Genomic DNA, 19,175 nt, shown 5'->3' on the forward strand with positions numbered 1-19,175 from the left:
ATGCCACTAGGAATAACACTGGATGAATATGCTTGAAATTTTTTATTTTTCCCATTTTGGCTGGGAAAATAAAGAAGAAATGGTATTCAAACAATGAGACATTAAAAGGTGCCTCTAAATAATTGGTGAGGATAACAAAAGGTTGCTAACGCAAGAGGACTGGAATATAAAAGTAGGCAGTTTAACTTCAGTTGTTATAGGGCATCGCTGAGACTATCATCTGAAATATTGACTTCCTTGTTTAAGAAAGGACATGGGTAAACCTCCTCTGCACCCTTTCCATAGCCTCCACATTCTTACTGTAATGGGGCAACCGGAACTGCACACAATGTGGCCTAACCAAAGTCCTATAAAGCTGCATCATCAGTTCCCAACTCTTGTACTCTATGCCCTCACCTCTGAAAGCAAGCATACCATATACCTTCTTTACCATTCTATCTACTTATATTGCCACTTTCAGGCAGTTACAGACTTTAACCCCAAGATCCCTCTGTGCAGCAATGCTTGTTGAGCTTATGCTGCTGGAAAAAACTTAAGTCACACACCGTGATTAAGATCCAAAGACTTTATTAACGTTTCAGCATAGGTAACTTCATCTTACCAGGTTACTCTAAAAATGAGAGAAGGCAGGGAGGCTTTCTGTTAAACTAGTGGACGTAGCTACAACGTACGACTCAAAACATGAGTCACTGATCTACAATGCTGTGAAGTGTCATGTATAGTTCCCCCTGACATTTGACCTCCCAAAGTCCACTACGTCAAACTTGCTCAGATTAAACTCCATCTGCCATTTCTCAGTCGATTTTTGTATCGGTTCTATATCCAATTTTATGCTTTTTGACAGCCTTCCTCAGTCTACGACCCCAGCAATCTTGGTGTCATCTGCAAACTTACTAACCAAACTGTCTACATTTATGTTCAAGTCATTTATATATATATCACAAAACAGCAGGACTCCACTGGTCACAGACCTCCAGCCTGACTAATGTCCTTCCACCACAACCTCGGTCTTCCATCAGTGAGCTAGTTCGGAATCCATAAGGCCAAGTCACTATTAATTCCATGCATCTTAATCTTCTGGATTTGCCTACCATGCGGGGATGTTATCAAATGTCTTAATGTAATCCACGTAGACAACATCCACCGCCCTACCCTCATCGATCACCTTCGACATCTCCTCAAAAAACTCAATCAAGTTAGTAAAACACAACCTACCATCTACAAACCCATGCTGATTACCCCCAATTAACCCAAATGGGACTAAATCCTATTCTGAAGAGTCCTCTCCAATAGTTTTCTATCACTGATGTGAGGCTCACTGGCCAATAATTCTCTATATTATCTCTACTCTCCATCTTCAATAAAGGAAAAGCATTAACTACTCTCCAGTCTTTCAGGACCTCGCCTGTAGTGCAAAAATATTTGTTACGGCTCCCGCAATCTCCTCTCAATAACCTGGGTAATCCCATCAGCTCCTGGGGATTTATGCATGTTAATGCTGGTCTAGAGCCCCAACACCACCAACTTCTTAATCTCAAACTGTCCTTGCACACTATTATTCTCCACATTGATCTTGCTGTGCTCCATATCCTTCTCCGGGTGAAAACAGATGCAAAGTACTCGATTAGTACATCAATAACACCCCCCGACTCAAAACACAAATTGCTATCCTTTATGCTTGAGAGAGCCTACCTTCTTACTGATTATCCTCTTTCAATGCTTTGACAGTTAGGCCATGCCACAGGGTCATAGGCCATGAAACTTTTTTTTTAATTCCAAGAGTGTAAAAATAAAATTGGTAATAATAATTGTGTGGTGTTAACTTAAAACACAGAAAATTAAATGTACTTCAACGAACAGTGAACTAATTTTGAATGAAAAGCATGTAAACTACAAAAACATACTCATCCCAATCATAAACATAACCCAACATCGACACACTAAAACTACTGCAGATTCAACAATTGCACCCCCCCCCCCCCCCCCCCCAATTTCCCCTGAAAACTGCCCAGCTTTTGAACACATACCTCCAACACCTGCTTTATTTCAGAATTAGCGGCATCTTGGTCCATTTACGCAATTTAAACCGGTCAAAGGAAAAAGGCATTTTGTCCAAATTTCAATTACCGTAAGTTGTACATCAAGGCTAAATTGTACACGTCAAACAAACAGAAAACTTTGGAGGAACTCTAATGCCCATGACTACTAAGAGGGAATCAGGACACTAATCAAGCAGGCTAAGACCAGAGGACTTAATTGTTAAACTTGGTTGGTTTTAGGGAGCAAATGAACAAACTGGAAGATAAAGCAATTCAATTCCCCAATTTTTCTCTTGCAGATGCACTTCCCCACAACAAGACTGGAAGAAGACAACCATAATCAAATCTGTGTATTAATTGAAGGGTACCATTCAGCAAAATATACATGGTATTACCACTGTATTAATGGGATAGTCTCTGATCTGGGTGCAAAAAGATGTATTTTACCACAATGTATATATTTCCAGGCTTGGCATATTTTATTATTACAATGAAGTTAGGCCCAAGTTCAGCTGCATAAAACTTTGGTTTGTCCACATTGGAAGTATTGTGTGCAGTTCTGGTTGCCACATTGCAGGAATGATATGGAGGTTTTGGTGAGGATGCAGAAGAGGTTTACCAGGATGCTGCCTGGATTAGAGGGTATTAGTTATATGGAGAGGTTGAACAAACTTTGATGGTTTTAATTTCAAACGTCAGTGGTTGAGGGGAGACCCAATAGAAATATTTAAAAATGATGAGAGGCATAAGATAGTCAAAGGTTTTTATTTCCCAAGTGGAAATATCCAATACCAGAGACACAAATTTAAGTGAAAGTGGCAAAGCGAGGCAAGTTTTAGTTATTTATTAAACACAGATTGATGATGGGAACACACTAACGGATGGGCAGGGAATGGAAGTAGTGACATTTAGACTAGCATATGAATGTGCAGTGAAGGGAGGGACAAGGATCATGTGCAGGCAGATGAGATTAGTTTACTTTCACACCATAATGGGCACACACACACATCATGTGCCAAAGGGCATGTTCATTATATCCCAGAAACTTGTATATGCCATTCTTGCTTTTAGTAGGAAATTAAATGCCAGTTTTCCATGTGCAATATGGAAAAAAAAAATGCCTTCTTGAAATTCACCTTGTGGCATTCCTTCAGTTAAGAATCGTAGCCTCATCTTTGCAAGTGTCTTACTTATCATGCTGTGCTGAGATATTTTTCAGTCGTATTTGCAGTCTACTTTGTCAAGTTACTTTCATTACTTGCAATTATTTCTTATTCATTCAGATTCTGAATTATGTGGCTTTCTTACCAGTAGCCAGAAAGCAACACCGCGTGTCAATTATGCTTCCTCTCCGCTGCTGTCGGAGCTCTGGAGGCATCTTATTATTATTTTCTGCGTGCACAGATACAATCCCATCAACTTATTGCAATTTTTGGGTTGATTCAGAATGATTTATAACTAATACTTTCTCATCCAAGTCCTTGTGTGATCAGCAGGCCAGTAGTGGAACTGATGCATTTGAAGAATGCTAAATTATTCCAGTAGTAAACATGTGTAACCTTGCTGTGTATATAGGAAACATTCACTCAGCAGGCCATAATGATAGACAGCAAAGGTTGGTTACTTATCACAAAACAAAATCACAAAATCATGTTTCATGAAAATACTTTATGTAAAAGACTTCAAACTTATGTTATCTTTATTATTTTCACAAGTTTAATGTTCCGGCAGTGAGAGAAATTACTTTGCCATCAATTACCTTTTATTTTCTCAAGTTTCGTGCAGACCTAGAAAACGAACACAAAACTGGCATCGGGAGGAAACTATTGATGCCCATGCGTTTCCAGAGTGTCAATTCTCAAGTTTGTTCACATTTATTGTCACATGCACCAATTGGTACAGTGAAATTTGAGTTACCAATAAAATTTGAGTTACCAATACGAATAAAATGAACACAATACACAATAGAGTTTAACATAAACATCCACCACAGTGGAATCAACATTTCTCACTGTGATGGAAGGCAATAAAGTTCACTCATCTTCCTTTGTTCACCCGTGGTGGGGGCCTTTCACAGTCGCCACTACGGACGACCCGATGTACAGGCCCTCTTGCTGGGATGATCGAAACACCAGCGTCGGAACACACTCTGCAGCGTGGAGTTTCCGAATCAGCCGCTTCTTACCGGAGACCACGGCTTCCGAAGTCCACAGGCACCGCTGGGCGGAGCTCCAACACTCGGCAAAAGATCCCAGGTCCCCGCGATGTCAAAGTCGGCACTGCGCCCGCAGGCCACAGCTCCACAGTGTTAAAGTCAGCAGGCCCCACTGGACAGAGCTCCAACACTGGCGATCCTCGATAGGATCCCAGGCTCCGCGATGGTAACTCAGAGCTGCGCGTGCTGCTGAAGCTCTGGGCCGGTCTCCGGTCATAAAGGCTGCGCCAATCCAGTTGGTTGGCCGCGAGGGGGACGGAGAAAAGACACATCTCTGTCCAGGCAAGTGACACATTCCTCATTCTTTCTATGCCCGGTACATAGAACAATACAGCACAGAAACAAACCCATCTGCCCATTGTGCCGATGCCGACCAAGTTGCCATCTTTAATTAAACACATCTATTTCCCAATATTCCCTGCTTGTTCATGAGGCTAAATCTATCTCTGTTATACTAAAACACTTCCCCTTGTTCTTAACATTCTAAATGTCTATGTGAGCCAGGGTTGTGTTGGCTTTCTTTTAACCTCCTTAATTTGTATCTTCTTCCAAACGCTTAGCCACAGCCTTCCCATTTTCACACATGCTCTCATTTTCTCAGCCGACAGGATACATTTCTTTCTGGGTCTTTCTCAATCTCAACCTAATCAAGAGGTTGGCAACAGAACATCCATCCAGCTCACGATCTCAGCTTTCGAGTCCCTCCATCTCAGTGTCCAACCCATATTCTTCCCTCTAACAGACAAAGCCGAAATCAGGCCAGCTCAAAGCTTCGACAGAGATTCTGTAATATTTAATATTTCAGATCCAGTTTGTGATGAACTACAAACCAACAGTAATGAACCAATCATAACCTTCCGGAAAATCTAGTGCCCTCGTGAAGCACCTTGATTTGGTTGAAAAGTTCTTACAAATCTTTATAATGTTTAATATTCTAATGGAGTTACCTTCACACATCTATCACTGACGTGCAATAAACACAATTTAATCGTAGAAAAACAGATGTTCAATCAAAAACAAGGCAAAGCAGCTTGCTTTGTTTGCGCTAGCTTTTATTGTTTGCTAATTCACAGCAGTTGCTAAGGGAGACCAAGTCCACTCCTGCTTCTAGGAGCTAGTTGCCAGGCAACTCACCGAACACTCTGAAAATTAAACAAGTCTATTCCACAATTCCCACTTCTGCTCTTCATCAACTTAAAATCCATTAATACTTCACTTATTAAGCAAAATACAAACTCTTAACAGGGGCTCACTTTAGCAGAACAGCAATAAGCTTCCAACCTGCCTACAGAAGTTAAATGCTGAACTTAAAAACAACTCATCCCATAACTCAGTTAATCAAGTCTCAACACACTGATTAATTGACAAAAGTTGGCACAAATCAATTTATCCACAGTTTGTTAATATTTAATTGCAGTAAATAGGTACAGGAGAAAAATCCACAAGGGGCCACAAAACACAAGAACAATGTGCTCTTTGATGAGACTTATTTTGAGCTTTAAATAAATCTATTGGTGAAGTGCAAACTTATTGTATATCCTGCAAACAGCATTTTAAGTGGGTGGCAGAAGAGAGAAAGTTAATGGTGTTTAAATCTGTGCAAAATCCCAACCTGATTCTGTGAAACGCCTTCAACTTTAAGACACAGGAACAGCGTAATAAATTAGCAATTTTCAAAACAGCTTATCAAATGGTGAAAAAAAAATAATGAACTCAAATCATAGGTTGAAAACAATAACAACTCTATTTTAGGGTTTATTTTTTACAAATTCAGCAATGACCAATTGTCACGTGAATGCATTATATATAAATTCAGATTACTCCATTTCAGGGGAATTAATTTGTATAAGTAGACGAGAATTGATTTGCCCAGCTCTATTCTGGTGACGTCAAAGCCAGAGAACTGTCTGAAATGGCTCAACTTCCCACACATGCTGTTATTTCTTTGGATACCTCTTTGGTCCCCTGCAATTTCTCACAATTTGGCACAACCATCCGAAAGCAATGTTAGTTATCAAAGACATACTGGTACTACCATGTTTCAACCTCCCACCATCTCTAAATTCCACTATTGTTCTCAATCGTTGATTGCTAGTTCAATAGTCAGCATTGGACAAGCAGAATGTCACTCAACTAAATATTTGGAAAGTAAAATACGTCATATTTGGTCTCCATAATCATGGGCGGAAATCCTGGGGGAAGGACAGGGATTGAATATTAAAGGTGTTAATTCCCCAACGAAAGGATTATGACCTGGAAATCTCCCACGAGCAATTGAGAGCAGTCACCAAGCACTAGGGTGGGATAACAAACTGTTTAAATTAGTGATCAAGTTCTGAAATATGCCATTGGTCGACCACAATAACTGAAAGTTCAAGTTCTAAACCTGGTCAACCTGGTGGGTTGGTTGACCTTAATCTTGCGCTGGATGAGAAAATTTTTTAAAAAATATATAAATAGCCACGAGAAAAAGTGGTAATCATCAGAACTCTTCAAAAAATGTCAAAAGAGTCCAATACAATGGGGCATGTTGCAAAACCCAGAGCTGAGGAGAGATTTCCCTGCAGCTTTAAAATTACAAGTACTTGTTATGGTTAACTGCATCTTAAATGATTCGGATTGCAACCCACAAACGGTTCATAAACAAGCCAGAACATGTAAACACCTACCACACCACATAGTAAATTCTTGCTCTGTATGGACAATCAAATGAGGAAGGGATAGATAACTGCTTCCATACAAATAAAACGAAAATAATTACAAACAGCACTTTGGTGATTTGCTTTTTTAATTATTAAAATACAGTGCCATACTTCACAGTACTAAATGCCTTGGGGATTGCAAGACATCTCAAAGGGCAACAACTGTTCTTTGTTTTTCCATTTCATTTCACGGAGCAGCACATGGGAGCAGAACAGAAAAGGCTTGTAACAGGAAAGATGTAATAGCATTCCATTTTATACTTCAGATCAATTAAAGGCATCAGAATATCAGTGGTAGCATGCAGTCAAACATATCATGGCAACTGAAGTATCCAACAGACATCCACATATACACATTTATAGATATCCACATGATACAAGGAATAAAAATAGTAAATGCGGGAGATACTCAGCAGGTCAAGCAGCATTTGTGTGGGGAAACAGGAAATTTGAGAAAACAAACCGCTTCTTAATAATGGACAGGGGAGGGTAGAAGAGAATAGGAGTCTGTATCTCTAAACTAAACTAAAAGTCATGTCTGTGATGGAGTGGGGATCAAGAGAAGCCAGAGGACACCAATGCAGCTGGTGCTGTTTAAGGAGGGTGTAAATTGAAATAAGTGTATGGAAGTCAGTGCTGTACTTCGAATAAGCTTTTTGCATGATAGAGTGTGGGAAGCGATGAGCCAGTAGATGAGTGATACTGCATTTCCTGTCATTGCATGGATAAGTGCTCAAGGAGGAGTGGAGGTAATGGTGGAACTGAAAGAGTGCACCAAGGAAATCACATACCAAATAGTCCCTTCAAAATGCTGAAAGCAGGGGAGAGGGAATGTTTCTGATAATTTTATCTTTGTGAAGTTGATAGAAATCATGGAGGATGGTCTTGAATGGGGACTTTGGTGGGTTGGAAAACAAGCAAAATCTTATCTTTGCATTGGGTGTAAAGCCACTAAGAGATGGGATAAATATTAAATCTCATCACTTTTTATTGTGATCATGGAAGCTAAGGAATTGAGGCATTAGAGATCATATACAAATGACCAAATAGGGCATACTGTTAGTTTTAAAGTGTGTTGAAGTGGAGAAATCCTCAGGGCCTGACCAAATGCAACTTCAGACCTTGTGGCAAATGGAATTTAACTCTTGACAAGTGTGGGGTAATGAACGTTGGTTTGTCAAACTAGGGCAGGACTTGCAGAGTAAATGGTAGAGCCCTATAGAACAGATATCTGGGAGTACAGGTAGACACAAAATGCTGGAGTAATTCAGCAGGCCAGGCAGTGCAGGTGCTTGGTTTCATAAAAATGACAGTTCAGGTTGGCAGGGTGGTGAAATAATTTGGCATGCTTATCTTCATTAGGAAGGATATGGAATACAAATGTTGGATATCATGATGCAGCTGGGAACAATTTGTTGCCGAGACCACACTTGGGAGTACTGTACATACTTTTGATCACCTAACTATAGGATGTCATTAAGTTGGGAAACGTGCAGAGGAAAAGATGCACCAGGATGTTATGAGGACTTGTAGGCTTGAGCTATAAGGAAAGGTTGGATAGGCGGACTTTTTCTCTGGAGCATCAGAGGTGAGGATTGGCCTACTATTGAAGTATACAAAATTACGAGGCCCATGGATAAAGTGACTGCTCAATCTTGTTACCAGGATTCTCAAAACTGGAGACAAAGAGATTTATGTGGGATGTTAAGAGCAATCTTTTCATTCAGCAGATAGTCCACAAATGGAGAAAGTTATAGAATGGATACAATTATGACTTTCAAAAGGTATTTGGAAAGATATATGGATAGGAAGGGCTTGGAGGGATATGGGCCAAATGCAGGCAAATGGGACTTGCCTAGAATGCTAAGTAAATCTGTTTTCAAGATGTATAGCTCCAGGGCACCAAAAGCTTGAGAAATGAAGCAGAGATCTCCACCAACTTTAGTGGAGAAAGCCACAATCAAGTAAAAAGACAGCTCAATCAGAAAGTCGTACTTCCAGTACAAATATGATGGCGCTCATAAAACAGGGAAAGCAGAACAGAGGAACCATAGGAGGAGGTGTAATCAAGATAGCTGTGGGAGCCATGGGGCTTGCATGCCTTCAGAGTGACCATAGGCTATGTTCATATGATAGCGAACACTTCAATACTTTTTGCTTCTAGTCAATAACATTTTGTCGAAGTTATTATTGTAAGCAATTAAAGTAGTTGAATTCAGCAGTTCATTTATTTGTTAAATTGTCTGACAATTTTAAAAGAGGACTAACTGCATTTGATGTTGAATGGAAGACAAATTCACTGAGGTCTCAGCAAATTACAATAACTTCTCGCATGGTTCCAGACAAAACCAGAGCAAATATTTTGGCATCTTTGTCCGTCTACAAGCAAATGATTCTCCACCACGGTGAATGCAGCAGAACTACAAGTCAGAGCACAAATGTAAATCACCCTTTAGCATTTAACTAGTTACGGTGAAACAAAGAAAAACTTTTACTCACCAGGAATTTCACAAGTCTTCCATAGAACCTCCTATTTACACAACAAACCCAAATGAATATACACCCACAAAAAGCTGAAAGTTTACAAGAGAGATGAAATTCAGCACCAAAATAAATGGATCTCAGCACACAGGTTTTTTGACAACTTGCAGTAAAATCATTACTGCATGAATGCACTGAATGGGAGGTACTGGAAGTAAGTATACTCTCACAACATATAAGAATTGTGGATAAGCAGATGTTTAGCCTATTAAGCCAAAATAGAGTTGATTATGGACCTCTTGCTGGTCAATGGAATGTGTAACAGAGATCAACATCAAGGCAGCAACATACATAGCATTCATAGCAAAAGGATTTAAGTATAGGAGCAGGGAGGTTCTACTGCAGTTGTACAGGGCCTTGGTGAGACCACACCTGGAATATTGTGTACAGTTTTGATCTCCTAATCCGAGGAAATACATTCTTGCCATAGAGGGAGTACAGAGAAGGTTCACCAGACTGATTCCTGGGATGGCAGGACTTTCATATGAAGAAAGAGTGGATAGACTCGGCTTGTACTCGCTGGAATTTAGAAGATTGAGGGGGGATGTTATAGAAACGTACAAAATACTTAAGGGGTTGGACAGGCTAGATGCAGGAAGATTGTTCCCGATGTTGGGGAAGTCCAGAACAAGGGGTCACAGTTTAAGGAAAGGGGGAAATCTTTTAGGACCAAGATGAGAAAAAAAAATTTCACACTGAGAGTGGTGAATCTGTGGAACTCTCTGCCACGGAAGGTAGTTGAGGCCAGTTCATTGATTATATTTAAGAGGGAGTTAGATGTGGCCCTTGTGGCTAAAGAGATCAGGGGGTATAGAGAGAAGACAGGTACAGGATACCGAGTTAATTGATCAGCCATGATCATATTGAATGGCGGTGCAGGCTCGAAAGGCCGAATGGCCTACTCCTGCACCTATTTTCTTTGTTTCTATACTGTGCAAGAGTACCAAGAAGTCCCATAAATCAATGAGTCAGGTTGATAATGATCAAAAGACTTCGCAGTTCTGGAGCATTCCATGGATAATACTCTCCAGTCATCTTTGGTTGCTTAATCAACAGACTTTTGTTTTTTCAATTCTATAGTTAACTCGAGTTGCCGCTTATTGAATAATGAAGTCCATGCCAACAAAGGGCAGGTAACATTGAAAAGGCCAGACTGCTTCCTTTGACCTTTGACAACATTGACTTCCCATGGTGTTCAGCTATTAAAAGGAGAGGGAAAAGGGTTAACATGGATATGGTGGGCCAAAAGGCCAGTTTCTGTGATGTCTGATACTAGGCCAAATATTCCAAGGGGAGTAAGGGGTGACCGTGGCTGACAAGGGAAATCAAGGACAGTATAAAAATAAAAGAAAAGTATAACATATCAAAGATGAGCAGGAAGCCAGAGGATTGGGTAACTTTTAAAGAGCAACAGAAGATAACTAAAAAGGCAATATGGGGAGAAAAAATGAGGTACGATGGTAAGTTAGCCAAGAATATAAAGGAGGATAGTAAAAGCTTCTTGAGGTATGTAAAGAGGAAAAAAATAGTTAAGGCCAAAGTTGGGCCCTTGAAGACTGAAAAAGGCTAATTTATTATGAGGAACAAGGAAATGGCAGACGAGTTGAACAGGCACTTTGGATCCGTCTTCACTATGGAAGACACAATCTCCTTGATGTACCAGTGGCCAGAGGATCTAGGGTGACGCAGGAACTGAAGGAAATTCACATTAGGCAGGAAATGGTGTTGGGTAGGCTGAAGGGACTGAAGGCTGATAATTCCTCAGAGCCTGATGGGCTGAATCCCAAGGTGTTTAAGGAGGTGGCTCTGGAAATCGTAGATGCATTGGTGATCATTTTCCAATGTTCTATAGATTCAGGATCAGTTCCTGTGGATTGGAGGGTAGCTAATGTTATCCCACTTTTTAAGAAAGGCAGGGGAGAGAAAACAGGGGACTATGGACCAGTTAGCCTGATATCGATGTTGGGGAAGATGCTGGAGGCAATTATAAAAGATGAAATAGCGGAACATTTGGATAGCGGTAGCAGGATCGGTCCGTGTCAGCATGGATTTACAAAGGGGAAATCATGCTTGACTAATCTTCTAGAATTTTTTTGAGGATGTAATGAGAAAAATTGACAAGGGAGAGCCAGTGGATGTAGTGTACCTGTACTTTCAGAAAGCATTTGATAAGGTCCCACATAGGCGCTGACATGGATAGAAAATTGGTTGGCAGACAGGAAACAAAGAGTAGGGATTAACGGGTCCCTTTCAGAATGGCAGGCAGAGAGACCGCGGCTATTTACAAGTTACATTAATGATCTAGATGAAGGGATTAAAAGTAGCATTAGCAAATTTGCAGATGACACAAAGTTGGGTGGCAGTGTGAACTGTGAAGAGGATGCTATGAGGATGCAGGGTAACTTGGACATGTTGGGGGAGTGGGCAGATGCAGTTTAATGTGGACAAATGTGAGGTTATCCACTTTGATGGCAAAATCAGGAAGGCAGATTATTATCTAAATGGTGTCAAGTTGGGAAAGGGGGAAATACAACGGGATCAGGGGGTCTTTGTTCATCAGTCACTGAAAGTAAGCATGCAGGTACACAGCAGGCAGTGAAGAAAGCGAATGGCATGCTGGCCTTCATAACAGGAGGAGTTGAGTATAGGAGCAAAGAGGTCCTTCTGCAGTTGTACAGGGCCCTAGTGAGACCACACCTGGAGTATTGTGGGCAGTTATGGTCTCCAAATTTGAGGAAGAACATTCTTGCTATTGAGGGTGTGCAGCGTAGGTTCACCAGGTTAATTCCCGGTATGGCAGGACTGTCATATGGTGATAGAATGGAGTGGCCGGGCTTGTATACCAAGGAATTTAGAAGGATGAGAGGGAATCTTATTGAAACATATAAGATTAAGGGTTTGGACACGCTAGAGGCAGGAAACATGTTCCCGATGTTGGGCGAGTCCAGAACCAGGTGCCACATTTTAAGAATAAGGGGTAAGCTATTTAGAACAGAGATGAGGAAAAACGTTTTCACATAGCGAGTTGTGATTCTGTGGAATTCTCTGCCTCAGAAGGCGGTGGAGGACGGTTCTCTGGATGCTTTCAAGAGTTAGATAGAGCTTTTAAAGATAGCGGATTCAGGGGATACAGAGAGAAGGCAGGAACGAGGTACTGATTGTGGATGATCAGCCATGATCACATTGAATGGCGGTGCTGGCTCAAAGGGCCGAATGGCCCTCACCTGCCCCTATTATCTATCATCACCACAAGCAACAAAAGAGAGCAGCCTGTTAGCACTGAACAAGAGATTCATCACTGGGCACTTAAAAAAAAATGTTTTACCACCTATGAAACAAAATTAGGAATGAAATACCCACCGAAACACCCACTTGAAACCACACTAAAAAAATGTTGTCACTCATCTTAACATTCAATAACAGTTCAAGAAAAAAAGGATGAACTACTGTAACTTGCATGTTAGCTTCAACAGCTCCTCAGAATCAATACAAGCAGCAAAAACACTGAGACAATATCATTCAAATGACATGTTCAGGCTTGGAGATAACCATTTGTTTTATTGCCAAAGTCAAACTATCAAAATTTCCTTTTCAACACAGCCAGGAATGCCAATGAGATATTCAAAAGTCTAAGGAGAAGGATACCATTGTGGGTAGATTGGAGTCTTTCCAGCATTACTTACATTCAGAGAATTAAACCATCAAAATACCAAACCTTTTGATCACAAGTCACATCCTCCCGGATTTAATCATCAGTTCATCATCCGTACTCAAGGTATTCTCTACTGGCACAACAACATTCATTCAGCTTTCCCCTCTGAAGCCCCAAGAGATTCATTTCCTATGGACTGTTGCATTTACTCCCAATATATTGATCACTTCACCTTTTCACCCTCCAACTGCCTTAAGTCAAGTCTCCAGCAACAGAATCTTCATCCTTTCCTCGAGTACTATATTTCCCGTGCCCTGAAACATTCACAAATTCACCCTCAAGGCGTTCACCAATCTACCCTGCCTCACAGTTCTTCAAAGTCATAAACTTCATCATAGACAGAATTTGTGGATAAAACAGTTTTAGTTTTCCAGTTGGGATCACATTTATTTGTATTAGCAAATTATGATTACGTACCTTCCTCATTCCCCTTCCACTCCTAAAAATTAAAAGCAGCCCGGCACACGATGTTGCCAGATTGTTTTACTGCACATAGCCATGTGCCTATATCAAGAAAAATGCTTCCCCGTCCCCTTGTTCATAATACTGCCGATATTAAACTAAATAATAAACTAAACTAATTAATTGGAGTAAAGGGCAATGACTCAATCTCCACAGGACTTGCAAAGCTGGATTCTGCCTTTGGCTCAATGTCATTCCTTGTCAAAGTTTGATCAGCCTTGCATACAAGGAAATTCTCATTACGATTTAATGGCAATGGAGGTCCAACTAGCTTTTGCTTTAATAAGAGTTATGGAGTTAAAATGTACTGTTACAATAAGTTTTCAAAAATTGGTATGGAGATTAAATTGGCACAAATTACATTTTCGTTTTGGAAGTTGGCAGTATACAAAAAGTGTAATATGTAAAGAAAAAAAGCAACATGACTTAACTAAAATATAAAAGTATGCCCAATTATGATGCTGAATGTTTCAATAAATTACAATAGCTTCCCTTTATAATAATACTTGTAAACAAAAATATACACTCAATATATACCTACTCTCCTCACCCAACATTTCAATTGTATTAGAATGGATATTCCGATGCAAATTAAAATATTAGGTCAGCTAATGTCCATCAGTTCCTTTGCCTATCCAGAGGTTATATTTATCTGCCTTGCAGCAGGAGCTTTTAAATCATTGCAGTAAAATAAGGCACATTTTGAGACTGGGTCCTTCATTTAAAGGGCGAGCGATAGTAAACAAATATATTAACAATAGTACAGGTTACCCCGACATTAAAAATCACAATATATTTATCTTGAATTCACAATGGGACCAACTATGTTTTCAAACATTTGGCTTGCAAGCCACATGTATCTACGTACAATTTTCAATTTTTATGTAATAAAATAGTATTGCTATAAATATGTATCCACTCAAGTAGCATCTGTGTAGAAAGTAATACATTAACTCATCAGGTCAATGGGCTTGAATCAGAATTCATTATCTACATCACATTAAAAGCACATACTATAAACCATGCAGATCAAATTAGAAATATAAGTAAAGATGATTTACATGGCCAACAAAATCCAAGCAATTCTGAATGTAAAATATATTTATAGTTAAAAATACTGGACATCACCAAAAACAGACTTTCCACATCGTATTAACAACTTTTATTAATGCCCCCCTTCACAGATATGTTTAGCAGCATGAGACAGCAGTATGAGCCTGAACAGAACCATCAGATGTTGCAGCATGAACACACACAGAGCATCAAACAGTCTAACCAAAAATGACTGGCTTTGTCAATCAGCACATCTATGGACAATACTGTTTAAAGCAGACTTAAGGGGGTAGCTATGTAAAGCCAAGACAGTAAGGATTAGTTTCAAACAACAACCACAGGACCACTGAGAACCCAGGTTTAGGACACATTAATATCTTCTGCAAAGACCGATGTAAACTAATACAGCAAGATTCAAAATGAATTGAAATGAATAGAAAAATATTATGCAAGCTAATTTGAGTGCAACTCTTCCTGGGGGGGGGGGGGGGGGGGGGGGGAGAAGAGGTGGAGGGGGAGCATCAACTGGCTGGAACTACATGCCCACCAGTCAGTTTACACAAAATAGGCCAAATGACCCGCTTCTGTGTTTGTATGACCATGACTAATGACCCTGAATGTAAAATGAATTAATGTTTGAGATATCCACAAATAGTTTGAGCATGAAATGACTAAATCATAAACTCAAAAAGCCCATTCACAAGTATGAACTGAGTCATGAACATTCAACAGACTTCAGATTTGCATTTGTGAACAGGTTATTTTTACAGCAAAGTCCTCCCACATCATGGGGCATTGGAGTTTTTCCAAATGTTAGCTGTTCAGTAATTTTCAGTTTTCATTTAATATACAAAGTTATTCTCACAACTGCAGTCCTCTGCGAATGCAGGTTAAAGATGCTTCATGGGGATTTAAAGACACTCAGGAATCCAGATATTTTTGACTCAGCCTTTACCTATATTTGGCTCAGAAGTACAGTGCCCTTTATAATGTTTGGGACAAAGACTCATCATTTATTTATTTGCCCCTGTACTCCACAATTTGAGATTTGTAATAGAAAAAAAAAAACACGTGGTTAAAGTAAACATTGTCAGATTTTAATAAAGGCCTGTTTATACATTTTGGTTTCACAATGTAGAAATTATAGTTGTGTTTATACATAGTCCCCCGCATTTCAGGACACCATAATGTTTGGGGCACATGGCTTCACAGGTGTTTGTAATTGCTCAGGTGTGTTTAATTGCCTCCTTAATGCAGGTATAAGAGAGCTCTCAGCACCTAGTCTTTCCATCACCTTTAGAAACTTTTATTGCTGTTTATCAACATGAGGACCAAAGTTGTCCCAATGAAAGTCAAAGAAGCCATTATGAGACTGAGAAACACGAATAAAACTGTTAGACATCAGCCAAACCTTAGGCTTACCAAAATCAACTGTTTGGAACATCATTAAGAAGAAAGAGAGCACTGGTGAGCTTACTAAACGCAAAGGGACTGGCAGGCTAAGGAAGACCTCCACAGCTGATGACAGAAGAATTCTCTCTATAATAAAGAAAAATCCCCAAACACCTGTCTGACAGATCAGAAACACTCTTCAGGAATGGATTTGTCAATGACCATTGTCCGTAGAAGACTTCATGAACAGAAATACAGAGGCTACACTGCAAACCACTGGTTAGCCGCAAAAAGAGGATGGCCAGGTTACAGTTTGCCAAGAAGTACTTAAAAGAGAAACCACAGTTCTGGAAATAGGTCTTGTGGACAGATGAGACGAAAGTTAATTTATATCAGAGTGATGGCAAGAGCAAAGTATGGAGGAGAGAAAGAATTGCCCAAGATCCAAAGCATGCCACCTCATCTGTGAAACATGGTGGTGGGGGTGTTATGGCCTGGGCATGTATGGCTGCTGAAGGTACTGGCTCACTTGTCTTCATTGATGATACAACTGCTGGTGGTAGTAGCATAATGAATTCTGAAGTGTATAGACACATCCCATCTGCTCAAGTTCAAACAAATGCCTCAAAGCTCATTGGCCAGCAGTTCATTCTACAGCAAGACAATGATCCCAAACATACTGCTAAAGCACCAAAGGAGTATTTAAGCTACAAAATGGTCAATTCTTGAGTGGCCAAGTCAATCACCCGATCTGTACTCAATTGAGCAAGCCAAAGAGAAAACTGAAGGGGACTAGACCCCAAAACAAGCATAAGCTAAAGATGGCTGCAATACAGCCCTGGCAGAACATCATCAGAAAAGACACCCAGCAACTGGTGGTGTCCATGAATCACAGACTTCAAACAGTAATTGCATGCAAAGGATATGCAACACAATACTAAACATGACGACTTTCATTTACATGACATTGTCGTGTCCCAAACATTTACCATCTAATCTTCCATCTGGACTTGCTGTAGCCATTGCATTTTCCAACTTTCACTGAGTTTATCAGAACTGTTCATTTTTGCTGAAAATCATTATCTGTAGTTCCATTTTTCTTATGCATTGGAATGCTCTGACCTACTGCTTGCCACACATAACATTTCTTGTCATCTACTATCTGCCCCATTAATGTCCTCAGATATTCCCCATTCATTCTTCCATCGTGTTCTTTGCAATACAAATCTTTACAGGTAGTTCTGCTACAATGCAATAGTTGCATTCCCAAGGAACCTGATGCTAAAAAAAAGTTTGAAAAACAATTGTCAATGGGAAAGGAGAATTAGGGACTAGAGAAATTCAGACTCACAAGAATGGCTATTAAACACAACAACCCCAAAAAAGTTCTGAACTACATTGATTATTATTGCTATCATTGTACTCCTATTGTTATTTTTTGTGTGTGTTTGTGTGTGTATATATACACACATGATGTATACATGATCTCTATGTATGTGTATATAAACACACAGTGAACATTTCTCTCTCTCATTTATATTATGTCCAGTGTACTATATATTTACATATTCTGTTATGCTGCTGCAAGAATTTAATTGTTCTAACTGGGACATATGACAATAAAACACTCTTGACTTGATCTTGAGGATTTTCCGAAACTAAAAGTCCTTTAAACAGCTTTAAAAGCTACTACAAGCTAAAATAATACGAAAGGCTGCAGGTTACATTGTTTAATAGAATATTGCATTGAAACTGTCCGACTGCATTCTTACGAGACAATGGTGTCCAATTATTGTGGGAAGGTTATATAGAAACATTATTTCCCTAGTCTTTTGTATAGCAATGCAGCTTTTTTTTCAGTCCATCAATTTTAAAATAACTTACCGTAAATACCTCTAGTTCCCGATGAAAATTGTGTTCTAACCAATCTGGCCCACATAATCGAAATAGTTTTCCCCAATTCATCTATGCGTTATATCCAATTCTCTGTATGGAAATAAACATTTTGCAGAACTACCTTTATCTTGCAGTTTTGAAGAAGTAACTTTCATTACTGAAACATTATCGCCATTTCCCTTTCCAAAGATGTTGTATGACCCACTGAGCGGTTCCAACCTTTTATATTTAGGTCCAGGGCACAAAAGCCAGGCTTACAAACAATTTCATGCAAGTATGGTATGTTCGCTGTCACTGAAACATGGCTGTAGGCAGAGGAATAACTGCTCAACATTCCCGATTACAAGATTTTAAAAGGGGCAATAAAATAGAAGGGTGCAGTAATTGTTCAAGAAACAATTGCAGCTGTGAGGAGGGACAGAATATGTGAAACAAAAATCAAAAAACACACGTGAACTAAACTTTAGTTACTAGTGATCCTGCCCCACTTGGACGACCTAACTGGCAAGTATAGAAGAGTTTCAAAAAATGACATGTTGAAGACCTCTTTCGACTATGTAGAAGACATCCTTCGACTATGTTGAAGACTAACTACGACTAACTTTGGGAAAATTGGACACCGAATAGTGGAGAGTGAAGACGACATCCTTTGATCTCATTCGACTATGATGAAGGCCATCTACGACTACCTTCAACTACCTACGAGTAACATGGCGACCTACTACGACTAAACCTACGAGTAAAAAAAAGTTTCAATTTTTTCCATGGCGACCTTTTTTTACTCGCAGGCATTTTTTATCATATTGAAAAAAACACCGCAACCTAGCTGAGGCCTCGAGTACGCGGAGACCACTCTCGAGCATGAAGGAGAGTTACAAAGACCTCCTACGACCTCGTGACGACCATGCTGCGAGTATGAGTCGATGGAAAACTCGCCAATTAGGTCGCCCAAGTGGGACAGGCCCTTAAAGAATCGTAGAACAAAGGCCAATCATATATTTGGGGGTCAATCCGAGGAAAATGGAAGAGAAAATTTGTAGGCAAGTTTCTGACAACCCAGACAAAATGTTTCAATTATTCCAGGTGTAAAATGTATTGCAGTTTGCTGATTTTGGAGATTTTTTATACCATACATAGCAAGCCCAAGAAAATATACATTTCTA

At 39.8% G+C, this 19,175-nt stretch overlaps 1 protein-coding gene across 5 annotated transcripts in view; it reads right to left on the reverse strand.

Annotated features, from left to right (window-relative positions):
* LOC129711212 (DNA-binding protein RFX2-like) overlaps positions 1 to 19,175 on the reverse strand; it is an 85,536-nt gene that overhangs the window by 58,420 nt on the left and 7,941 nt on the right. For 3 of the 5 annotated variants that reach the window (XM_055658689.1, XM_055658688.1, XM_055658691.1), the window contains exon 2: positions 18,001 to 18,102. The exons of the other annotated variants lie outside the window; for them this stretch is intronic. In XM_055658689.1, coding sequence (XP_055514664.1) covers positions 18,001 to 18,055 — 55 coding nt within the window. In that variant the 5' untranslated portion in view covers positions 18,056 to 18,102. The remainder of the gene's footprint in view (positions 1 to 18,000; positions 18,103 to 19,175) is intronic. 5 annotated transcript variants of the gene reach the window in all.

The sequence above is a fragment of the Leucoraja erinacea genome, chromosome 29, assembly GCF_028641065.1.
Source record: "Leucoraja erinacea ecotype New England chromosome 29, Leri_hhj_1, whole genome shotgun sequence".
Lineage (NCBI taxonomy): Eukaryota > Metazoa > Chordata > Chondrichthyes > Rajiformes > Rajidae > Leucoraja > Leucoraja erinaceus.